The sequence below is a fragment of the Petromyzon marinus genome, chromosome 63 (assembly GCF_048934315.1).
Source record: "Petromyzon marinus isolate PM22_M1 ecotype Great Lakes invasive population chromosome 63, UKy_Petmar_22M1.pri1.0, whole genome shotgun sequence".
NCBI lineage: Eukaryota > Metazoa > Chordata > Hyperoartia > Petromyzontiformes > Petromyzontidae > Petromyzon > Petromyzon marinus.
This window is the reverse complement of record NC_133729.1, coordinates 7,202,797-7,227,656: the sequence shown is the minus strand read 5'-3', so window position 1 is coordinate 7,227,656 and position 24,860 is coordinate 7,202,797. Positions and strand designations below refer to the sequence as shown.

General features: G+C 55.1%; 1 protein-coding gene across 1 annotated transcript in view; it reads left to right on the top strand.

Moving 5' to 3' along the window:
* ANKRD27 (ankyrin repeat domain 27) overlaps positions 1–18,594 on the top strand; it is a 40,479-nt gene extending 21,885 nt beyond the window's left edge. Inside the window, exons 20-28 of the mRNA XM_032977434.2 lie at positions 770–940; positions 1,900–1,944; positions 2,711–2,830; positions 4,520–4,726; positions 5,258–5,377; positions 6,884–7,042; positions 7,765–7,906; positions 12,131–12,215; positions 13,468–18,594. Coding sequence (XP_032833325.2) covers positions 770–940; positions 1,900–1,944; positions 2,711–2,830; positions 4,520–4,726; positions 5,258–5,377; positions 6,884–7,042; positions 7,765–7,906; positions 12,131–12,215; positions 13,468–13,648 — 1,230 coding nt within the window. The 3' untranslated portion in view covers positions 13,649–18,594. The remainder of the gene's footprint in view (positions 1–769; positions 941–1,899; positions 1,945–2,710; positions 2,831–4,519; positions 4,727–5,257; positions 5,378–6,883; positions 7,043–7,764; positions 7,907–12,130; positions 12,216–13,467) is intronic.
* Positions 18,595–24,860: the final 6,266 nt, after the last annotated feature.

Sequence of the window (24,860 nt, the reverse complement as noted above, 5' to 3'; positions counted from 1 at the left end):
ACTATACACTACTACACTATACACTACTACACTATACACTGCACTATACACTACTACACTACACACTACTACACTATACACTACTACACTATACACTGCACTATACACTGCACTATACACTGCACTATACACACTGCACTATACACACTGCACTATACACTGCACTGTACACTGCACTGTACACTGCACACTACACTATACACACTACACTATACACTGCACTCTACACTACACACTGCACTATACACTACACTATACACTACACTATACACTACACTATACACTACACTATACAATACACTATACTATACACTACTATACTATACACTGCACTATACACTGCACTATACACTACACTATACACTACTATACTATACACTACACTATACACTGCACTATACACTACACTATACACTACACTATACACTGCACTATACACTACACTATACACTACTATACTATACACTACACTATACACTGCACACTTTTCCCTGCAACCAAACTGGGGACCCTCTTATCGCCCACCACACCAAAACATCTCTCGCCATTTCAGCCATCCCAGCCCTTCACGAGTGTACGTAGCTGCTATTAAATTTGCACTCGATAAGCAACTTGGTTGAGCTGTCGTTTGTGGCAGGGTCGCTTAAAAAATAAAGTTTCGTAGCTCGGTGGCCCTTATCTGGTAAAATAAAAAAAAATAGTTTAGTTTGTCGTTTTGTTTCGTGACCCGGGTCTGTGCCCTCCCCCCGCCCACCTTGGTCGCTTTCAGCCACCTGACAGCAGCAAGGCATCCGATAGGCCGTCGCCCTCGGCCAATCGGAGCCCGGAGTGCAGCAACAGTAGCCGGCGCTCATCCACGCTGTCGGACGCGTCGTCGCTGTCGTTGTCGGCGACGATGCTGGAGTCACAAAGCGACGACGAGAAGAGCAGGATGCGTGAGGTACGGGTGGTGGTGCTGGTGGTGGTGGTGGTTGGTGGTGGTGGGGCTGGTGGGGTTGGTGTGGCTGGTGGTGGTGCTGGTGCTAGTGGTGTTGAAGCTGGTGGTTGCTGGTGGTGCTGGTGGTGGTGTGGTTGGTGGTGGTGGTGCTGGTGCTAGTGGTGTTGAAGCTGGTGGTTGCTGGTGATGCTGGTGGTGGTGTGGTTGGTGGTGGTGGTGGTGCTGGTGGTTGGTTGTGGTGGTGCTGGTGGTGCTGGTTGTGGTGGTGCTGGTGGTGCTGGTGGTGCTGGTGGTGCTGGTGGTGGTGTGGTTGGTGGTGCTGGTGGTTGGTTGTGGTGGTGCTGGCGCTGGTAGGTTGTGGTGGTGCTGGTGGTGCTGGTGGTGCTGGTGGTGCTGGTTGTGGTGGTGCTGGTGGTGCTGGCGATTAGCGCGCTGCGCTACGAACCCGGCGACTTGCGTTCAATTCCCGCTCACGGCCAACACCAGTGATGATTATCTGAACCTGTCCTTGGTCTCCTCTAGGTCTACTCGGCCTCAAATTAGAACCTCATGTAGTGTGTAGGAAACATTGCCACTAGGGAGACAAAGGCGGCCTGGCGTGATGCTGGCCACCCACCCCCTTCGTGTGCTGTTCCGGCCTTCATAGGTGCTTGCTAACACCACTTGCCCAAACAGCTTCTTCAGGCTATATGGGGGATTTGTCTCTGGTGCTAGTGGTGGTGGTGCTGCTGGTCGTTCAGCCCAGCCGCTGTTATTCCAGCGGCGCTACAATCATCATCGCCGCCATCACTATCGTCGCCATCATCGTTATCGTCATCATCGTAGCCGTCGTCATCCGGTCGGGGAACCCACCGCGCGGCTTTCTGCTGCTGTGCTATGCGACTCACGGGCGTCGAGTCCCATTTGCGGGACGAGTCCCAAACTCCGAACGTCTCCCGCGGGCGCGCGTGCCGGGTGTGCAGGTGGAGCGCCTGCTGAAGGCCGTGGCCGACGGGGACCTCGTCATGGTGAGCGTTCTGCCCCCGCGTGGGCCCGGCCGCGACGAGGAGGGTCCTCGCGCGGGCAGCGTCCGTAGACGAGGCCGCGGTGCACGCGGGCATCGCGGCTCCCTCCCTGTGCGGGTCTGTGGGTGCCTACGCAAGTCTGTTGGTATCTACGCGAGCCTACGGGTCTCTCTTTGGGTCTGCGGGTCTCGGAGTCTGTGGGTCACTACGTGAGTCTGTGGGTCTCGGAGTCTAGGTCATGTGAATCTGTGGGTCTCGGAGTCTCGGTCATGTGAATCTGTGGGTGTCGGAGTCTGTAGGTCACGATGTGACTGTGGGTGGCTGAGTCTAGGTCACTCTGGGAATTTTTGGGTCTCAGAGTCTGTGGGTCACTGAGTGTGGTTCTCTGTCAGTGTGTGTGAGAGGTAGGAGAGTGCGTGGAGGGGAGTGGAGTGAGATGAGAGGGGAGAGGCAGGAGAGTGCGTGGAGGGAATTAGTGAGATGAGAGGGCAGAGGTAGGAGAGTGCGTGGAGGGGAGTGGGGTGAGATGAGAGGGCAGAGGTAGGAGAGTGCGTGGAGGGGAGTGGAGTGAGATGAGAGGGGAGAGGTAGGAGAGTGAGTGGAGGGGAGTGGAGTGAGATGAGAGGGGAGAGGTAGGAGAGTGCGTGGAGGGGAGTGAGATGAGAGGGGAGAGACAAGATATGTCTTCAGCGATGATCACGTGGTTTAACAGGACTGTGCGTGGTGTGTCCGCCTCCCCTCCCCGTGCGGTTCCCGCTGGGCTGGACAGACGCGCTTCCTGCTGGGCTGGACAGACGACAGCGACGAGAGCGACACAGAGGCGTTCCCCCCGACCTTCCAGCTGTGCCACCCGCTGTGCCAGTGCGCGACGTGCCAGCCTCAACAGAGGGTGCGTGCACTCACAAAGACAAAGGCGAAGATCCACCCCACAGCCTTAGCAGACTTTTGGGGCAAGTGCTGTTGGCGAGTAGCGTTAACAATTTGTTTTGTGGCCAGCACCATGCCCGGGGCCACCTTTGTCCCCCCCGATGTTTTGAACACCGCACCAGGTACTCTCTTAAGCCTGAGTCGACCTACGTGTGGGGTCCAGGGACCGGTTCAGACATTCACCACCAATGTTAGCCGTGCCTGGGAATGGAACTCGGGTCGCCGGGTTTGTGGCGGGCAGTGCACTAACCACTGTGGCAAAGAGCTTGGTGGCTGCGGTACCACACGATGATAAGCGGCCGCTTGGTTGAGCTATCGTTTGTGGCCTGGTCGCTTCTGAAAAAGAAGCTAACACAGCCTAGTGGGGCCTTACCTGGTAAAATAAAAAATAGTTTCAGTTGTTTTCCTTTCCTCGTTTCCCCCTTAACGCAACTGGTACCGCCGTCGATGGGAATGGTCGTCGTTAATTCGAATCCAGATTTGCCGAGGAGCAAACGCGGACGAACGGAATGTGCGCCTCACCCCCACAGCCTCCCTCCCTCCCTCCCAGTGGGAGGGACTGTCAACCCGCATCAGGACATCACCACCAGGCCGATGCGTCCCACATCTCCTTCATGAATCTAACATTAAAGACACGGGACAGGGGTGCGAAAATTAGAAAAGAAGAAAAAAAAACGTGGCCGTGCAACCCAAAACTACGTGGACCGCAGCGGTAAACCCGGTGTAGTCTGGGCTCGTTTCAACGGAGGGAGGCGGAAGAGGAACGGCAAAACGACCCGGACTCTCCCCGCCTCCTGAGGCCCTCTCGCCGTGGCGAGCGGCAGTAGCAGACCTCGACATTGGCAGCTCGCTCCTGAGCATCTCGCTGCCGTCGTCACGCGCAAGAGTAGATGCGTCCCTGCACGCGTTTGATGCGGTAGCGGTGGTGCAGCGGTTAGCGCTACGCTGCGCTACGAACCCGGCGACCCGGGTTCGATTCCTGCTCATAAAGGCCACCAACACCGGTGACGATTTATTATAACCGGTCCTGGGTCTCCCCCAGGTCGACTCGGCCTCAAATCAGTACCTGGTGCGGTGTGTAAACATGGCCACTAGAGAGACAAAGGCGGCCGGGCGTGGCGCTGGCCGCCCACCCCCCTCGTGTGCCGTGCCGGCCTTGATAGGTGCTGCTCGCGAACAGCACTTGCCCCAACAGTCTGTGAAACCTTTCCAGGGGATCTTTGCCTTTTGTGTGCATGTGTACATGTGCGTGTTGTGCATAGGCCAGTCATCTCAGTCGGTCAACCCGTGGCACCTGGCTCTGTCCCGTGACCTCCTTGCCAGTGGGCGTTCGACACTTCACGTGGCCGTGAAGTGCACGTAGCCTGGCACGGGTACTTAATGGCGAATGTTGCTGTCGTGCTTGCGTGTGCGTGTGTGCGCGTGTGCACCTGCGTGTTTGTGTGTGTGAGTGCGTGTGTGCGCGTGTGCGCGTGCGTGTTTGTGCGTGTGTGTGTGAGTGTGTGTGAGTGTGTGTGTGTGCGCGTGCGTGTGTGTGTGTGAGTGTGTGCGTGTGTGCGTGTGTGTGTGTGTGCGCGTGCGTGTGTGTGTGTGAGTGTGTGCGTCTGTGTGTGTGTGTGCGCGTGCGTGTTTGTGCGTGTGCACGGCACAGCGGGCGTCGCTGCTGTCGGCCTCGGGGCTCTCGGTGAACGCGAGCGACCGGGACGGCCTCACGCCGCTCCACGCGGCCTGCGCCAACGCCGGCGCCGCTGCCCAGGTCACGACCGCGCTGCTGCGGCACGGCGCCGACCCGGACGTCGGCACGCACCGCAGCGGCCACACCCCGCTGCACACCGCCGCCCGGCTGGGCCTCGCGCAGGTGGGCGTGGGCAAGTGGGCGAGTGGGCCGGGGCGGTTAGTGGGTGGATGGGGGTGTGAGTGGGTGGGGGTGTGAGTGAGTGGATAGGTGGATGAGTGGGTGGGGGTGTGGGTGGGTGGGTGGATGAGTGGGTGGGGTTGTGAGCGGGTGGGTGGATAAGTGGGTGGGGTTGTTAGTGGGTGGCATTGTGAGTGGGTGGGTGGATGAGTGGGTGGGGTAGTGAGCGGGTGGGTGGGTGGATGAGTGGGTGGGGTTGTGAGCGGGTGGGTGGGTGGATGAGTGGGTGGGGTTGTGAGTGGGTGGGTGGGTGGATAAGTGGGTGGGGTTGTGAGCGGGTCGGTGGATGAGTGGGTAGGGTTGTGAGTGGGTGGATGAGTTGGTGTGGTTGGGTGGGGGTGTGAGTGGGTGGATGAGTTGGTGGGGTTGTGAGCGGGTGGGTGGATAAGTGGGTGGGGTTGTGAGCAGGTGGGGGTGTGAGTGGGTGGGGTAGTGAGCGGGTGGGTCGCTGTGTATCCGTGTGTCGGTGCACAGGTGGCCGACATCCTCCTGGAGCACGGGGCAAAGGTCAACAAGCGAGACCGCGACGGGAACACCCCGCTCCACCTGGCGTGCGTCGCCCCCTCAGCTCTCACTGTGCTGCTCCTCGTACAGGTGACGGTCACCTCCTCCTCCTCCCCCCTCCTTCCTCCTCCCTCCTCCTCCCTCCTTCCTTCCTCCTCCTCCCTCCTTCCTCCTCCTCCTCCTCTGTGCGACGGGAGAAGCCGGCAGCCGGACGTCCAGGTTGGCCTCCCGCTCGGTGGCTTCCGAAGACACCGAGTGGGGGAATGGACGTGGCCTCTCGCAGCGAATGTGAGCGGCAGGGCCGATGGACGCGCCTGCTCCCCCGTAGGCGCGCCTACTTGCATCCCCATCTACACACCCATACACACCCATACACACCCATACAAAGACAAAACAAAGATCCCCCATATAGCCTTAACAGACTGTAGGGGCAAGTGCTGTTAGCGAGCACCTATGAAGGCCGGAACGGTACACGAGGGGGTGGGTGGCCAGCACCACGCCCGACCGCCTTTGTCTCCCTAGTGGCAATGTTTAGACACCGCACCAGGTACTCATTTGAGGCTGAGTCGACCTAGGGGAGGCCCGGGACCGGTTCAGATAATCGTCACTGGTGTTGGCCGTGAGCGGGAACACACATACACACACATACACACACATACACACCCATACACACACATACACACCCATACACACACCCATACACGCACATACACGCCCATACACACACATACACACCCATACACACACATACACACACATACACGCCCATACACGCCCATACACGCCCATACACGCCCATACACGCCCATACACACACATACACACACATACACACCCATACACACCCATACACACACATACACACACATACACACACATACACACCTATACACACCTATACACACACATACACACCCATACACACCCATACACACCTATACACACCCATACACACCCATACACGCATATACACGCCCATACACACACATACACACCCATACACGCATATACACGCCCATACGCATACACACACATACACACCCATACACACCCATACACACACATACACACACATACACACACATACACACCCATACACACACATACACACCCATACACACACATACACGCCCATACACGCCCATACACACCCATACACACCCATACACGCCCATACACACCCATGCCTGCACCTCTATAGACACACACCTAGAGCGGCATTGGACGCACAGCCGCCATCGTCACCACGTGTGCGTCGCCACGTGTGTGTTGCCACGTGTGTGTTGCCACGTGTGTGTTGCCACGTGTGCGTTGCCACGTGTGCGTTGCCACGTGTGCGTTGCCACGTGTGCGTTGCCACGTGTGCGTTGCCACGTGTGCGTTGCCACGAGTGCGTTGCCACGAGTGCGTTGCCACGAGTGTGTTGCCACGTGTGTGTTGCCACGTGTGTGTTGCCACGTGTGTGTGTTGCCACGTGTGTGTTGCCACGTGTGTGTTGCCAAGTGTGTGTTGCCACGTGTGTGTTGCCACGTGTGTGTGTTGCCACGTGTGTGTTGCCACGTGTGTGTTGCCACGTGTGTGTGTTGCCTGCCGCAGCACGGTGCCAGCGTGTGCCTGGCGAACCGGCGCGGGGATTCGGCGCTGCACGAGGCGGCGCGCGCGGGCAGCGCCGACGCCGTGCGGGCGCTGCTGTACGCGGGCGCCAGCGCCGCCGTCAAGAACCGCCAGCAGCGAACGCCGGCACAGCTTGCAGTGGTGAAGGGCCACCGGGGGGGGGGGGTTGGTGAAGGGCCACCGGGGGGGGGGTTGGTGCAGGGCCACCGGGAGGGGGGTTGGTGAAGGGCCACCGGGGGGGGGGGGGGGTTGGTGAAGGGCCACCGGGGGTGGGGTTGGTGCAGGGCCACCGGGGGGGGTTGGTGCAGGGCCACCGGGGGAAGCGCTAGTAGGCGGGGTGGTGAGTGGGTTTGAGCCGCAGTTTCCCTGCACATTTTTCAGCTTTCGTTTGCTTCGTTCACCCCAGGAAGGAAGCCCTCGCCGAGTCTCGGGGACTCGTTTTCAGGAGGGCCCTTGCCAAATGTGGCGGGGGGGGGGGGTTGGTGGGTGGGTGGGGGGGGGGGTGGGGGGGGGGGGCAACGGTCGCCGCTGTGCGTGCGTGGCCGCCAGCATCACAGCCCCTCCACCGTGATGATGACGACGAGAGAGAGAGAGAGACGCAAACTCCAAATACACTGCAGGGGACGGGGTGGGAATCGCACCCACGAAACTCCTATGTACCAGGCGAGGTAGTCGACATATCCTAGCCACCGTGATGGTGATCAGAGAGACACGCAAACTCCAAATACCCTGCAGGTGTGAGGGTTGGGATCGAACCCTTGACCTCTTGAGTCATCCCCCCCACCACTCCCCCCCCCACCACCACTTCCCCCCACCACTCCCCCCCCCACCACCACTCCCCACCGCCCTCCTCCCAAACGCAGGAGCAGGAGGTGCTGGAGCTATTGGAGAGAGCGGAGGTGGAGGAGAGGGGGTCCGAGGTGGACGGCCGTGACGGTGGGGGGCCCCGCTCCCCGCCGGGGGTTGGGCACGGCGCCGGTGTTGGCGCCCGGCGCCACCGCAGCGGTACGCCGTGGCGTGGGGTGGCCGCCTCCGCGCCGGCGGCGTCGTTCGAAGGGGACAGCCCCATCGTCACCGTCATCGCCGTTGTCACCGTCGTCATTACCATTATCGCCATCATTACCATTATCATCACCATCATTACCATTATCATCACCATCATTACCATTATCATCACCATCATTACCATGATCACCGTCGTCATTACCATTATCATCACCGTCATTACCATTATCATCACCGTCATTACCATTATCATCACCGTCATTACCATTATCATCACCGTCATTACCATTATCATCACCGTCATTACCATTATCATCACCGTCATTACCATTATCATCGCCATCATTACCATTATCATCGCCATCATTACCATTATCATCACCATCATTACCATGATCACCGTCATTACCATTATCATCACCGTCATTACCATTATCATAACCGTCATTACCATTATCATAACCATCATTACCATTATCATCACCATCATTACCATTATCACCACCATCATTACCATTATCATCACTGTCATTACCATTATAATCACCATCATTACCATTATCATCACCATCATTACCATTATCATCACCATCATTACCATTATCATCACCATCATTACCATTATCATCACCGTCATTACCATTATCATCGCCGTCATTACCATTATCATCGCCATCATTACCATGATCACCGTCGTCATTACCATTATCATCACCGTCATTACCATTATCATCGCCATCATTACCATTATCATCACCGTCATTACCATTATCATCGCCGTCATTACCATTATCATCACCATCATTACCATGATCACCGTCGTCATTACCATTATCATCACCGTCATCACCATTATCATCACCATCATTACCATTATCATCACCGTCATTACCAGTATCATCACCGTCATTACCATGATCACCGTCGTCATTACCATTATCATCGCCGTCATTACCATTATCATCACCATCATTACCATTATCATCACCGTCATTACCATTATCATCGCCATCATTACCATTATCATCACCATCATTACCATGATCACCATCATCATTACCATTATCATCACCATCATTACCATTATCATCGCCATCATTACCATTATCATCACCGTCATTACCATTATCATCACCGTCATTACCATGATCACCGTCGTCATTACCATTATCATCACCATCATTACCATGATCACCATCGTCATTACCATGATCATCACCGTCATTACCATTATCATCACCATCATTACCGTCATCACCATCGTCATTACCATTATCATCACCGTCATTACCATTATCATTACCATGATCACCATCGTCATTGCCACCGTCATCAATATCATTACCATGATCACCATCGTCATTACCATTATCATCACCATCATTACCATGATCACCATCGTCATTACCATTATCATCACCATCATTACCATGATCACCATCGTCATTTCCATTATCATCACCATCATTACCATCATCACCATCGTCATCCATGATCACAATCGTCATTGCCACCGTCATCAACATCATTACCATGATCACCATCGTCATTACCATTATCATCACCGTCATTACCATTATCATCACCATCATTACCATGATCACCGTCGTCATTACCATTATCATCACCATCATTACCATGATCACCGTCGTCATTGACACCGTCATCAACATCATTACCATCATCACCATCATTACCATGATCACCACCGTCATTACCATTATCATCACCATTACCATTATCATCACCATTACCATTATCATCACCATTACCATTATCATCACCATCATTACCATTATCATCGCCGTCATTACCATTATCATCACCATCATTACCATTATCATCACCATCATTACCATGATCACCGTCGTCATTACCATTATCATCACCATCATTACCATGATCACCATCGTCATTACCATTATCATCACCATCATTACCATTATCACCATCATTACCATTATCACCATCATTACCATGATCACCATCATTACCATGATCACCGTCGTCATTACCATTATCATCACCATAATTACCATCATCACCATCATTACCATCATCATCGTCATTACCATTATCATCACCATCATTACCATCATCACCATCGTCATTACCATTATCATCACCATCATTACCATTATCACCATCATTACCATTATCACCATCATTACCATTATCATCACCGTCATTACCATTATCATCACCGTCATTACCATTATCATCACCATCATTACCATGATCACCATCGTCATTACCATTATCATCACCATCATTACCATGATCACCATCGTCATTGCCACCGTCATCAACATCATTACCATGATCACCATCGTCATTACCATTATCATCACCGTCATTACCATTATCACCATCATTACCATGATCACCGTCGTCATTACCATTATCATCACCATCATTACCATGATCACCATCGTCATTACCATGATCATCACCATCATTACCATTATCATCACCATCATTACCATCATCACCATCGTCATTACCATTATCATCACCGTCATTACCATTACCATGATCACCATCGTCATTGCCACCGTCATCAATATCATTACCATGATCACCATCGTCATTACCATTATCATCACCATCATTACCATGATCACCATCGTCATTACCATTATTATCATCATTACCATGATCACCATCGTCATTGACACCGTCATCAACATCATTACCATCATCGCCATCATTACCATGATCACCATCGTCATTTCCATTATCATCACCATCATTACCATGATCACCATCATCATTGACACCGTCATCAACATCATTACCATCATCGCCATCGTCATTACCACCGTCGTCAGCATCATCACCATCATCATTACCATTATCACCACCGTTATCACCATCGTTACCACCACCGTTACCATTATCACCATCGTTACCATTATCACGATCATCATCACCATTATCGCCATCGTTACCATTATCACCATCATCACCATTATCACCATCGTTACCATTATCACCACCGTTACCATCATCACCATTATCACCATCGTTACCATTATCACCACCATTATCACCATCGTTACCATTATCACCATCGTTACCATTATCACCACCGTTACCATTATCACCATCATCATCACCATTATCACCATCATCATCACCATTATCACCATCGTTACCATTATCACCATCATCATCACCATTATCACCATCGTTACCATTATCACCATCATAACCATTATCACCATCGTTACCATTATCACCATCTCTCTGGCCAAGCAAGCTTCTTGGGTATGATGCGGTGGCTGGGCGTGCGGACTACACGACCTAGCCAACACAGCCTCGTGCGCTGGGGGGGGGGAGCTCACTGGTGATGGGTACTGTGCACACATCTTTCAAGGGTCTGCACATAATCCAGTCTGGTTACACATGGACCTAAACAAAGAATCCCCATTGGCGATGTTTACACACCGCACCAAAGACAAAGATCCCCCGTATAGCCTGTTGCAGCCCGTAGGGCCAAATGCTTTCAGCGAGCAGCACCTATGAAGGCACACGAGGGGGGGGGGGGGGGGTGGTCGGCACCACGCCCGGCCGCCTTTGTCTCCCCAGTGGCGACGTTTACACACCGCACCAGGTACCCATTTGAGGCCGAGTCGACTTGGGGGAGGCCCAGGATCAGTTAGGAGAATCGTCACCGTTATTGATCGTGAGCGGGAATCGCACTCGGGTCACCAAGTTCATAGGGCACATAAATATAAAGGACCCCCGTATAGCCTGTAACAGGCTGTAGGGCTAAGTGCTATTAGGGAGCACGCACAGGCCTATGCACAACATGCACGCACACAAAAGACAGATCCCCCGTATAGCCTGCAACAGACAGTTTGGGCAAGTGCTGTTAGCGAGCACCTATGAAGGCCAGAACGGCACACGAGGGAGGTGGGTGGCCAGCACCACACCCGGCCGCCTTTGTCTCCCCAGTGGCGATGTTTACACACCGCACCAGGTACTCATTTGAGGCTGAGTCGCCCGTGGGGAGGCCCGGGACCGGTTCAGATAATGGTCACTGATTTTGTCCGTGAGCGGTAATCGAACTCGGGTCACTAGGTTCGTAGCGCAGCATAGCGCCAACCCCTACACTACAGCTCCCGACCAGCACTCTGCACACGTACGCACACGTACCCACACGTACACACACGTACACACACGCGTACACTCACACCGTCTCGTGGTTGTGTGCGGCAGTGAGGAGCCTGTTCGAGGCGGTGGATGAGGACGACTACGACGCTGAGAGGACTCGCCTCTCGCTCGCCAGCGCCTCCTTCGACAAGTGCGTGGCACTCGGCTGGCGCGTGCCAACGCGTGGGCACGTGTGTGTGTGCGCGAGCGTGTCGCTGTGTGGGAGGGAGCGGCACCGCAGTGTTTGGCGCACGACGCCAGGATCCCGGCGACCCGAGTTCGATTCCCCGCTACGTGGCTAACAGCCGCGTCATACTCGGTGGCGAGATTTTATTTCCCCGATTTGGTCGGCAGGAGGGTTCAATCCCGGCCCTGACACCTGCTGTGTATTTGGAGTTTGCGGTATCTCTCTCCCCGTAGGTCGCGTGGATTTTTCTCCGGGTCCTCCGGTTTTTCCACATTTTTAGAGTCAACATCACGTGCTTTAGAGTATTTAGCTGCGATAAACTTCCACGTGATGATAAGCCACTTTCCTAGATTTGAAGCTTTCGTGACTGCAAGGATCCATACTCTTTGGTTCTATTCGGTAAAGTCAGGTAAAAGTATAAAACAACAAAAGTAAAATATTTTATTTTTATTGTTTTATACTTTTACGTGACTTTACCGAATAGAACCAAAGAGTATAAGCCACTTTCCGTTGAGCTTTCATTTATCGCAAGGTCTCTTCTGAAAAAAAAGAGCCGTAGAGCTCAGTGGGCCTTGCCTGTTCAAATTAACAGCACTTGCCCCAACAGCCGTTACAGGCTATACGGGAGGGGATATTTGTGTTTGTTTGGTTCACTCCAGCGCTGTCCTACCAGACAGTCTCGTCCCTTCACCTGATGAAGGCCGCTTGTCTTGTGGCCGAAACGTCGTGAGAATATTATTGTGTTATTTTATTTTATCAATTTATTATTTTATTCTCATTCTACGTGACTTTACCGAAAGAACCAAAGAAGACGTTTTATGTATGTTTTATGTGTGTGTGTGTGTGTGCGCGTGTGTTTGTGGGGGTGCGACGCTCACGACAACGAGCCGAGCGCCTAAAGCACAGCAAGCTGGCACAGTAAGGGGGGGCACAGGTGGTGCATCAGCCGGTCATCTCGGTCAGTCGACCCGCGGCACCTGCTGGGGTCTGTCCCGTGACCTCCTGCCAGCGGCCGTTCGACGCTTAACCTGGCCTTAAAGTGCACCCTGCCTGGCGCAAGCGCCATGGCGACGTCGCCTCCGCTTAGCGGCGGCTGTCGTTGCCGTTGGGGGGGGGAGGGATGACGCGGTCGATGAAACTCCCCGCGACCTTGAAGGTCGCGCGATCGTTTTGACGCCCCCCCGGCCCCCCCCCCCGCCCCCCCCCCCCCGCGCAGCTCCAAGCACCCACGGCGGTCGCCCGCCCCCGCCGACCCCCAGGACGTCCCGTCGGCCGACGGCTGCCCCGCGTCCGCCGCTCCGACGGAGCGACCCGCCGAGCCAGGGCGGGACGGAGGCGACCCCCCGCCGCCCCCGCCGCCGCCCTCTCCCGGGGACCCCGCCGCGGACGTCGCCTGAGCCGTCGCCTGAGCCGTCGCCTGAGCCGACGTCCGCGTCGTCGTCCGTCGCGAAGAGAGCCGCTTGCGGGAGAAGACGGGGGGGGGAGCGCGACGCCACCTCGGCGCGGCGGGGGCGGTGGTGGGGGCGGCGGCGGGGGGGGGCGGGGGTGGAAACTTGAATGAGGATTCTGGCCCAGGGAAAAGAAAAGAGGAAGCCTTAAAAGAGCCAGGAACCGTTTTATCTTCGCGAGTTTGTGGTCACACAGCTGCTTTGTTCACGACGTGCGTTAGTGTGTGTGTGTGTGTGTCATGCAGCCGGCGTGCGTGAGAGAAAGAGAGAGAGTCCAGGGCGGGTTGTTGTTGTTTTCTAGTGTGGTGGGGGCGCGTGGATAATATATATTTTGTAAGTTTGCGAATCAGGGCGGCGACGACCGCGCGTGGCAGGGGAGGGGGTGGGTGTGTGGCGCTCCCCTTGGAGCGACGTCGGCAAGCGTTCTCGCCGACGCGCACACTCGCTCGTCCGCCTCGTTTGCATATTTGTCCGTGACCTTTCAGGCGTTCGCCGCCCCCCCCCCCAGCTCGACGAGGCCCCCCGGGCCACGGACGTTGACCCGACCTCTACGGGGACATGGCTGACGCCATGAGGGAGCTCTCTTAAAACTCCTAAAGCGAACATGTTTCAAGAGTCGAATTTCTGCTGTTGAGACTCAGAAACTCTAAACCCTGGCCCAGAGTTTGTTTACCCAAGTGCTGCTGGATAATAATTTACTCTAAACGCGCGATGTTGATTCTAAATATGGGGGGGGAAACACGGGAGGAGCCGGAGGAAAAGATCCACGCGACCACGGGGAGAGAGACACCGCAAACTCCAAACATACATTAGTAGGCGTTAGGGTCGAGATCAAACCCACGACCTCCTGCATACCAGGCGAGGTAGTTAACATCTCCGAGCCACTGTGATGATGATGATGAGAGAGACGCAGACGCCAAATATACAGCAGCAGGCGTCGGGGTTGGGATCAAACCCACGACCTCCTGTAATCCAGGCGAGGTAGTTAACATCTCCTAGCCACCGCTTTCCAGGAGATGGGCGATACCGTTTGAGCTGCGGCTCGCGACGCAGCGTTTGTTCCAAATAGGATATTTTAGGGTTCTAAAAATTTAACTGCTGACAATACCACCACCACTTCCAATATAACCAATACTACCACCGCCAGCATCATTACAATTAACAGCACTGCAATCATCACCACCACTACCACCACCCTCAACATCACGACAACCACCACCACTACTACCATCAATAACCTCATCACCGCTACCACCACTACCATCATCACGCCTGCTTCCACTGCTTCGAACATCACCGCTACTACCTCCACCGTAATCACGACTACTACCACCACTACCATCGTCACCACCGCTACCAACGTCATCACCATTACTACCTCCACCATCATCACTACCAGCGCTACCGTCGTCATCACCACCACCACCATAGCAATTCGATGCATTGTCGGCCATTCAGGGTCACGATTCAACTCAAGATCTCAGACGTTTTTTTAGTGTTGTGACGTTTTGGTGAATGTAGTCGCTGCAAGGGGCCGTGATTATAATCCAGGGTAATGAAACGGGGGGGGGGGGGACCACGATAAAACGCAAAAACAAAGATGATGACGGCCGTGTACATCCGGCGGCGATGATCCGGTTTTGCTGGCCAGCGCGTTTGCGGTCCGGGTGTGGGCAGGGGGTTAATCCGTTTGTCGACCCTCGACGACGAGGAGCGGGGGGGGGGGGGTGGCGGCCGATCGCTAACCCCCGGCGCCAACGTGGCGAACCGTTCACTTGTTGTTCGCTCTGCGGTCAACCCTGCAACCCTGCAACCCTACAACTCTGCAACCCTGCAACTCTGCAACTGGCGGATAAATCCGCGCGCACGAACGATTGAGAGTGCTTGGTGCATCCCAGGCTGTTGGCCGCCAGACGGGGGGGGGGGGGGGGGGTGGTGGTGGTGGTGGCGGGCGGGCGGCCCCCTCGCGACATTCGAATGCTCTCCGGTTCTCCGATGACCGACGAGCAATGGTGGGGACTGCAGCCTCCCAATTCTCGGGGACACGGTGGGGTGGGGGGGGGGAGCGGCCGTCGCCGATTACTTTGGGGGTTAAACGCCGCATCGTTTGTAATTATTTCCATTTTTTTTTTAAAAAATTGTCTTTCTTCAGGGACTCTTTACCGCAAGGCGCGAGTTTGAGAGACGGAACCATCGCGGGTGATTCTTCTTTTTATTTTATTTTTTACGCTCGCGCCCGGTGCGGTCTCTTGGGCCGATCGGAGGCACCGCGGCGTTTTGGGTCGAGCCTTGCCTCTTCCCCCCCCAGAGCCGTCCCTCGGGTACGCGGCGAATCGGGGTGACTGCCCGGGGCCCCGCGCTTTGGGGGAGTGGGGTGGAATTCTCCCGCCCGCCCGCCCACCCCCTCTCCCCTCCCCCCATTGTGTCTCCCAGCAGAAAGCACTTAGTAGGTCAACACAATTCAGCACCGATGTCACGGCAGCAGTCGTTACGACTCGTCCCATGTTTGCTCCAAGCGGTTCTCGCGCACAGGGTTCGAAACGTCGATGAAGTTATGCACGCGCGCAAATCGACGAACGGTTGTTGCGTTAATCGTCATCATAATAATCGTGGTTGGTTGAGGCGGCGGGGGGGGGGAGGTGGGGGGGAGGTGTGGGGGGGGGAGGCGTTTGATTGGCTGCTGCCCCCCCTCCCTCCTAACTTCGCCCACCTGTGTCACGTGGTCGCGAGCCGTCCCGAGAGAGGAGCCCTGTGGTTGGCCCTTTCCGTAGCGCTCCCGCACGTGCTTCGCCTTTGCCGCCTTCGTCACGAGGAACGCTGTTGGCCGCCTCGAAAGCGGCCTGTTTCTCTCGCCTCTGTTCCCTCCGTCCGTCCGTCCGTCCGGAGTCGGAATGAGAATACGTATTCATCGCTGGAGGAATCCGATGAGCTATCAAGCTCTTTTTTTCTCTCAGACGTCCAGTCGAAGCAGGAAAGCGGCAGCCGTTGAAGGGATAAGAAGTCCGTGACCTTGCAGACGCGCCAGCCCCCGTCCGTGTGTTTCCACCGCTGTCGCACCCAAGCTAGAAGCTTGGTTTCATACGAGAAGAGACTTGATGGAGTCAGGGTTGACGCGCGCGGCTCTCTCCGCTACCGCGTGTTTTTCGGGCTGTTGCCGTCCGTGCGTTCGGCACGACGGTTGCCCCAACGTTTCGCGCCACGTGCCGGTGGGAGGGGAAGAGCTTCGTGCAACCAAACTCGGTTCTTCGAGATCCCAATTCGTGTTGTTGTTTTTTGTTTTGTTTGTGCCCGCCGAAGAGCCGCGAGCGAATTGTCCGGAGGGCGACGCGCAGACCGCACGGCAACGAACAACGTGGATCGGCGCGGATGACGATGCGCGTCACGACGGCTTCGTTGTGACGTCGCGACCGCACGTCACGACGATGTCGCTCGCGCCGTCGCTCGGCTGCGGCCCGACCGAAGCTTCGGAACGTCGGGCCGGCTGTTCCTGGCATGCACTCGTCAGCAAGATCGGTGTGCGACCACGGGGAACTCGCTGGCCACGTTGCGGGCGAGCGGCGAACGCTTCGCGAGACTTCCAGCTAGGACGGCAGCCGCCATCACGAAGCGCCGCTGCAACGGGCCCTCGGGGTAACCCTCGCAGCCCGCAGGTGTCCCACAGGTGACGTTATTTTAAATGAATAAAACGCGCGTGACACACAAACGCCGAAGGAAACCAGGTTCACTCAACTAATCTTGTCTGGCGAGTCGCTTAAGCGATGATGGTGGTGGTGGTGGTAATGGCGATGAGTGCGTGTGTGAGATTGCAGACCACATGATGTGGCATGTCACGTGGACAGGTAGTGATGTCGCATTGTTCCGTTGCGTGCCAGATGTGGTTTTGGTTGGGGCAAGGTGGCTGATGGTGGTGCTGACACCCGTGGCCCTCGCGGCAACAAGGGCTGTGTAGCCTGGGTTCGATTCCCGACTCGGGCGAACGTGACGTGCGCGGACTCGACGAGACGATGCAATCGAGACTCGACGCGCTCCGGAAAGTACCAACGACCCGGGTGGCAGCACGGCGCCAGTGCGAAATGACGGAGAGGGCAGCAGGTGAGCTGGTGCGGGGAGCACCGATGAGGAGGCCAGGCGGGCACACGGGAGGCTCGCGCTTGCCGGCGAGGCGATCGGGACGGTACAATGCAAAGCAGCGGCTAAGGCCGGGGCTTAATTTCTTTAATGGGAAATATTCAGACGCTCATCAACCACCGCTCAACTTGGGCGGTGGGGGGGGGGGGGGCTTTATTCAGAGCTCAGCCCCGGGCAGCTCCAACCGTAATGAAGCCCCGGTCACTGCGTCAGTCCGGGCTAGCTCTGTGGCCTTCAGTTGCGTGGCCGGCGGAGCACTGGCGGCCTCCCTGTGGTGGCCTTTAGTGCGGCCCCTCAACTATGTACACGGAGTTAAAACAGCCCCCCCCCAATCATCGTCCTGCTGCCGTCACACTCACCCCCCCCCCCCCACCTTCACAATGGTTTCAAGTAACGTGCAGCGGCCCCTCTCACTCGGCGAGAGCGGCCACCGGCCCCCCGAAAACGAGTGAAGGACACCGTTCTAGACGAACCAAAGCGTGCATAACATGGCCCCGCCGCCGCATTCCTCGATCGAGCCGTGACGCGCGCGCCGGCGGCTGTGACGCGGCTGTGACGCGGCTTGTTTTAGCACGTGGTGATGATGACGACGACTTGGTTGGAGCGGCAGGGCCTGGGTGGTTGACCCTCGACGTCGGTGGCTCTGTCGTGCCCCCCCCCCCCCCCCCCACGGCTGCGCGTGGCGCGCCGTGCCGCGCTCTTGTGAATGTAAAGGCTCCAGAGTGATGTTGCAATTAAAAGAACGCTCGCGTTATTTTTTTAACGAACCCGAGTCTCGTGTCCACCTCGTTGTGACGCGCCCTGCATTGGGGAAAGAAGACTGTTGGGCGAAAGCGGTGCAGTGGCGGATGATTACTTGTGCACTGGGGATGATTACTTGTGCACTGGGGATGATTATTGGTGCACTGGGGATGATTACTGGTGCACTGGGGATGATTACAGGTGCACGGGGGATGATTACTGGTGCACTGGGGATGATTACTGGTGCACTGGGGATGATTACTCGTGCACTGGGGATGATTACTGGTGCACTGGGGGTGATTACTGGTGCACTGGGGATGATTACTGGTGCACTGGGGATGATTACTGGTGCACTGGGGATGATTACTGGTGCACTGGTGATGATTACTCGTGCACTGGGGATGATAACTGGTGCACTGGGGATGATTACTGGTGCACTGGGGATGATTACTGGTGCACTGGGGATGATTACTGGTACACTGGGGATGATTACTGGTGCACTGGGGATGATTACTCGTGCACTGGGGATGATTACCGGTGCACTGGGGATGATTACCGGTGAACTGGGGATGATTACCGGTGCACTGGGGATGATTACCGGTGCACTGGGGATGATTACCGGTGCACTGGGGATGATTACCGGTGCACTGGGGATGATTACCGGTGCACTGGGGATGATTACCGGTGCACTGGGGATGATTACCGGTGCACTGGGGATGATTACCGGTGCACTGGGGATGATTACCGGTGCACTGGGGATGATTACCGGTGCACTGGGGATGATTACCGGTGCACTGGGGATGATTACCGGTGCACTGGGGATGATTACTCGTGCACTGGGGATGATTACTGGTGCACTGGGGATGATTACTGGTGCACTGGGGATGATTACTGGTGCACTGGGGATGATTACTGGTGCATTGGGGATGATTACTGGTGCACTGGGGATGATTACTGGTGCATTGGGGATGATTACTGGTGCACTGGGGATGATTACTGGTGCACTGGGGATGATTACTGGTGCACTGGGGATGATTCCTCGTGCACTGGGGATGATTACTGGTGCACTGGGGATGATTACCGGTGCACTGGGGATGATTACCGGTGCACGGGGGATGATTACTGGTGCACTGGGGATGATTACTGGTGCACTGGGGATGATTACTCGTGCACTGGGGATGATTACCGGTGCACTGGGGATGATTACCGGTGCACTGGGGATGATTACCGGTGAACTGTGGATGATTACCGGTGCACTGGGGATGATTACCGGTGCACTGGGGATGATTACCGGTGCACTGGGGATGATTACCGGTGCACTGGGGATGATTACCGGTGCACTGGGGATGATTACCGGTGCACTGGGGATGATTACCGGTGCACTGGGGATGATTACTCGTGCACTGGGGATGATTACCGGTGCACTGGGGATGATTACCGGTGCACTGGGGATGATTACCGGTGCACTGGGGATGATTACCGGTGCACTGGGGATGATTACCGGTGCACTGGGGATGATTACCGGTGCACTGGGGATGATTACCGGTGCACTGGGGATGATTACCGGTGCACTGGGGATGATTACCGGTGCACTGGGGATGATTACCGGTGCACTGGGGATGATTACCGGTGCACTGGGGATGATTACTGGTGCACTGGGGATGATTACCGGTGCACTGGGGATGATTACCGGTGCACTGGGGATGATTACCGGTGCACTGGGGATGATTACTGGTGCACTGGGGATGATTACTGGTGCACTGGGGATGATTACTGGTGCACTGGGGATTATTCCTCGTGCACTGGGGATGATTGCTGGTGCACTGGGGATGATTACCGGTGCACTGGGGATGATTACCGGTGCACTGGGGATGATTACCGGTGCACTGGGGATGATTACTCGTGCACTGGGGATGATTACTGGTGCACTGGGGATGATTACTGGTGCACTGGGGATGATTACTAGTGCACTGGGGATGATTACTGGTGCACTGGGGATGATTACTGGTGCACTGGGGGTGATTACTGGTGCACTGGGGATGATTACTGGTGCACTGGGGATGATTACTGGTGCACTGGGGATGATTACTGGTGCACTGGTGATGATTACTCGTGCACTGGGGATGATAACTGGTGCACTGGGGATGATTACTGGTGCACTGGGGATGATTACTGGTACACTGGGGATGATTACTGGTGCACTGGGGATGATTACTCGTGCACTGGGGATGATAACTGGTGCACTGGGGATGATTACTGGTGCACTGGGGATGATTACTGGTGCACTGGGGATGATTACTGGTACACTGGGGATGATTACTGGTGCACTGGGGATGATTCCTCGTGCTGTGGCGGATGATTACTCGTGGCCCACAGCAAGAAGGGCCCTGAGATCGAGTCCCGATTCGGGCGCCTTCCTGTGTGTGGAGTGTATGTGTGTGTGTTCTCTCTCCGCCTGTTCTGTAGGGTGCGTGAGTGAATGATTATGTGACTGATAGTGTGTGGAGTGTATGTGTGTGTGTGTTCTCTCTCCCCCTGTTCTGTGGGGTGCGTGAGTGAATGATTATGTGACTGACAGTGTATGGAGTGTATGTGTGTGTGTTCTCTCTCTCTCCCCCTGTTCTGTAGGGTGCGTAAGTGAATGATTATGTGACTGACTGTGTGAAGTGTATGTGTGTGTGTGTTCTCTCTCTCTCCCCCTGTTCTGTAGGGTCCGTGAGTGAATGATTATGTGACTGACAATGTGTGGAGTGTATGCGTGTGTGTTCTCTCTCTCTCCCCCTGTTCTGTAGGGTGTGTGAGTGAATGATTATGTGACTGAGTGTGTGTGTGACTGACAGTGTGTGTGACAGAGCGTGTGTGACAATGGGGAGCGGTAGTGTAGTAGCGGTTAGCGCTACGCTGCGCTACGAACCTGGCGACCCGAGTTCGACTCCCGCTCACGGCCAACACCGGTGACGATTATCTGAACCGGTTCTGGGCCTCTCCTAGGTCGATTTAGCCTCAAACGAGTACCTAGTGCTATGTGTAAAAAAAATATCGCCACTGGGGAGACAAAGGCGGCCGGGCGTGGTGCTGGCCACCCATCCCCTCGTGTGCCGTGCCGGCCTTCATAGGTGCTGCTCGTGAACAGCACTTGCCCCTACAGTCTGCTAAGCCTACACGGGGGATTTTCCGTGGCAGTGTGAGCGTGTGAGCGAGAGTGTGACTGTGACTGTGTGAGAGTGTGACTGTGTGTGTGAGAGTGTGACTGTGTGTGTGAGAGTGTGACTGTGTGTGAGAGTGTGACTGTGTGTGAGAGTGTGACTGTGTGTGAGAGTGTGACTGTGTGTGAGAGTGTGACTGTGTGTGAGAGTGTGAGCGAGAGTGTGACTGTGTGTGTGTGAGAGAGTGTGACTGTGTGTGTGTGAGAGTGTGACTGTGTGTGTGAGTGTGAGCGAGAGTGTGACTGTGTGTGTGTGTGAGAGTGTGATTGTGTGTGTGTGAGAGTGTGACTGTGTCTGTGAGAGTGTGACTGTGTGTGAGTGTGTGTGTTTGAGAGTTTGAGCGAGAGTGTGTGTGAGAGTGTGACTGTGTGTGAGAGTGTGACTGTGTGTGTGAGAGTGTGACTGTGTGTGTGTGAGAGTGTGACTGTGTGTGTGTGTGAGAGTGCGACTGTGTGTGAGAGTGTGACTGTGTGTGTGTGAGAGTGTGTGTGTGTGAGAGTGTGTGTGTGTGAGAGTGTGACTGTGTCTGTGAGAGTGTGACTGTGTGTGTGTGAGAGTGTGACTGTGTGTGAGTGTGTGTGTTCGAGAGTGTGAGCGAGAGTGTGTGTGAGAGTGTGACTGTGTGTGAGAGTGTGACTGTGTGTGTTAGAGTGTGAGCGAGAGTGTGACTGTGTGTGTGTGAGAGTGTGACTGTGTGTGTGAGCGAGAGTGTGACTGTGTGTGTGTGAGAGTGTGACTGTGTGTGTGTGTGTGAGAGTGTGACTGTGTGTGTGTGAGAGTGTGAGCGAGAGTGTGACTGTGTGTGTGAGCGAGAGTGTGACTGTGTGTGTGTGAGAGTGTGACTGTGTGTGTGTGTGAGAGTGTGACTGTGTGTGTGAGAGTGTGACTATGTGTGTGTGAGAGTGTGACTGTGTGTGTGTGACTGTGTGTGTGTGAGAGTGTGACTGTGTGTGTGTGAGAGTGTGACTGTGTGTGTGTGAGAGTGTGACTGTGTGTGTGTGTGAGAGTGTGACTGTGTGTGTGTGTGAGAGTGTGAGCGAGAGTGTGACTGTGTGTGTGTGAGAGTGTGACTGTGTGTGTGTGTGAGAGTGTGACTGTGTGTGTGTGTGAGAGTGTGAGCGAGAGTGTGACTGTGTGTGTGTGAGAGTGTGACTGTGTCTGTGAGAGTGTGACTGTGTGTGTGACTATGTGTGTGACTGTGTGTGAGAGTGTGAGCGAGAGTGTGACTGTGTCTGTGAGAGTGTGACTGTGTGTGTGACTGTGTGTGTGTGTGACTGTGTGTGTGTGAGAGTGTGACTGTGTGTGTGTGAGAGTGTGACTGTGTGTGTGTGAGAGTGTGACTGTGTCTGTGAGAGTGTGACTGTGTGTGTGACTGTGTGTGTGTGACTGTGTGTGTGTGAGAGTGTGACTGTGTGTGTGTGAGAGTGTGACTGGGTGTGTGTGAGAGTGTGAGCGAGAGTGTGACTGTGTGTGTGACTGTGTGTGTGTGAGAGTGTGACTGTGTGTGTGACTGTGTGTGTGACTGTGTGTGTGACTGTGTGTGTGACTGTGTCTGTGAGAGTGTGACTGTGTGTGTGACTGTGTGTGTGTGACTGTGTGTGTGACTGTGTGTGTGTGACTGTGTGTGTGTGAGAGTGTGACTGTGTTTGTGTGTGACTGTGTGTGTGACTGTGTGTGTGACTGTGTGTGACTGTGTGTGTGACTGTGTGTGTGACTGTGTGTGACTGTGTGTGTGACTGTGTGTGTGTGACTGTGTGTGTGTGACTGTGTGTGTGACTGTGTGTGTGTGTGACTGTGTGTGTGACTGTGTGTGTGACTGTGTGTGTGTAACTGTGTCTGTGAGAGTGTGACTGTGTGACTGTGTGTGTGACTGTGTGTGTGACTGTGTGTGTGACTGTGTGTGTGTGAGTGTGACTGTGTGTGTGTGAGAGTGTGACTGTGTGTGTGACTGTGTCTGTGAGAGTGTGACTGTGTGTGTGACTGTGTGTGTGACTGTGTGTGCCTCAAATATTGGATGAAGTCACCCCCTGTGAGTGGCTGGCTGAGGTGCCATCTGCTGAGGAAGTATTGAAGGCGATCCGGAGTCTGAGACCAGGAAAGGCAGCGGGCAGAGATGATCTCCCAAGCGAAATGCTGAGGGAGGGTGGCGTTTGTGCGCAGACTGCCCTATATGACATCATAACAACAGTCTGGACCACTGGACGGGTTCCGCAGGATTGGAAGGATGCCCTGGTGGTCCCCCTTTTTAAGAAGGGGGACCGCACAGACTGTAACAACTACAGGGGCATCTCACTCCTCAGTGTGCCGGGAAAGGTCCTGGCAAGGATTATTCAGCATCGCCTTGCCAGGCACGCTGAGGAGAGGCTTGCGGAGCCCCAATGCGGTTTCAGGAAAGGGCGGTCCTGCACAGATGCCATATTTGCTGTCCGTCTGCTACAGCAGAGGTGTAGGGAATTCCAACAAGACCTACATCTCTGCTTTATTGACCTGGTCAAGGCCTATGATACCATCAGTAGGCCTGGGCTCTGGGTCGTTCTTCGTGCTTTTGGAGTACCTGACCCTCTGCTCACGATCATTAAGGACCTTCATGATGGTGAGCGGGCCCGGGTAAAACTACGTGGCCGGGAGTCAGAGCCATTCCCTGTACACCTTGGGGTGCGACAGGGATGTCCTCTGGCTCCCACATTATTTAACATCTATTTTGACCACGTAGTTCGTGAAGCCTTCAATCGCTGTACCGGGGGAATCTCCATATGGTACAGATATAATGGGAGGCTAATCGATGCCCGGGTGCGGTCAAGGGATGGCTCTCTATTGCTCAACCACGTTATGTATGCTGATGACTTGGTAATAGCTGCTCAGTCAGAGGAGGAGTTGGAGAGGCTGCTGCTGCGACTGGAGCGTGCCACTAAGAGGTGGGGCCTTACCATCAGCCCCACCAAAACTAAGCACCTGCCTGGGTATTTTGTACCATCGGACACTCCACCCCCACAACTCCCAATCGGTGATGGGGCAGTTGTGGAGAGAGTGGAGAGTTTCCCATACCTGGGCAGTGTGCTTATGACTGGCTCCAGTTTAACAGCAGA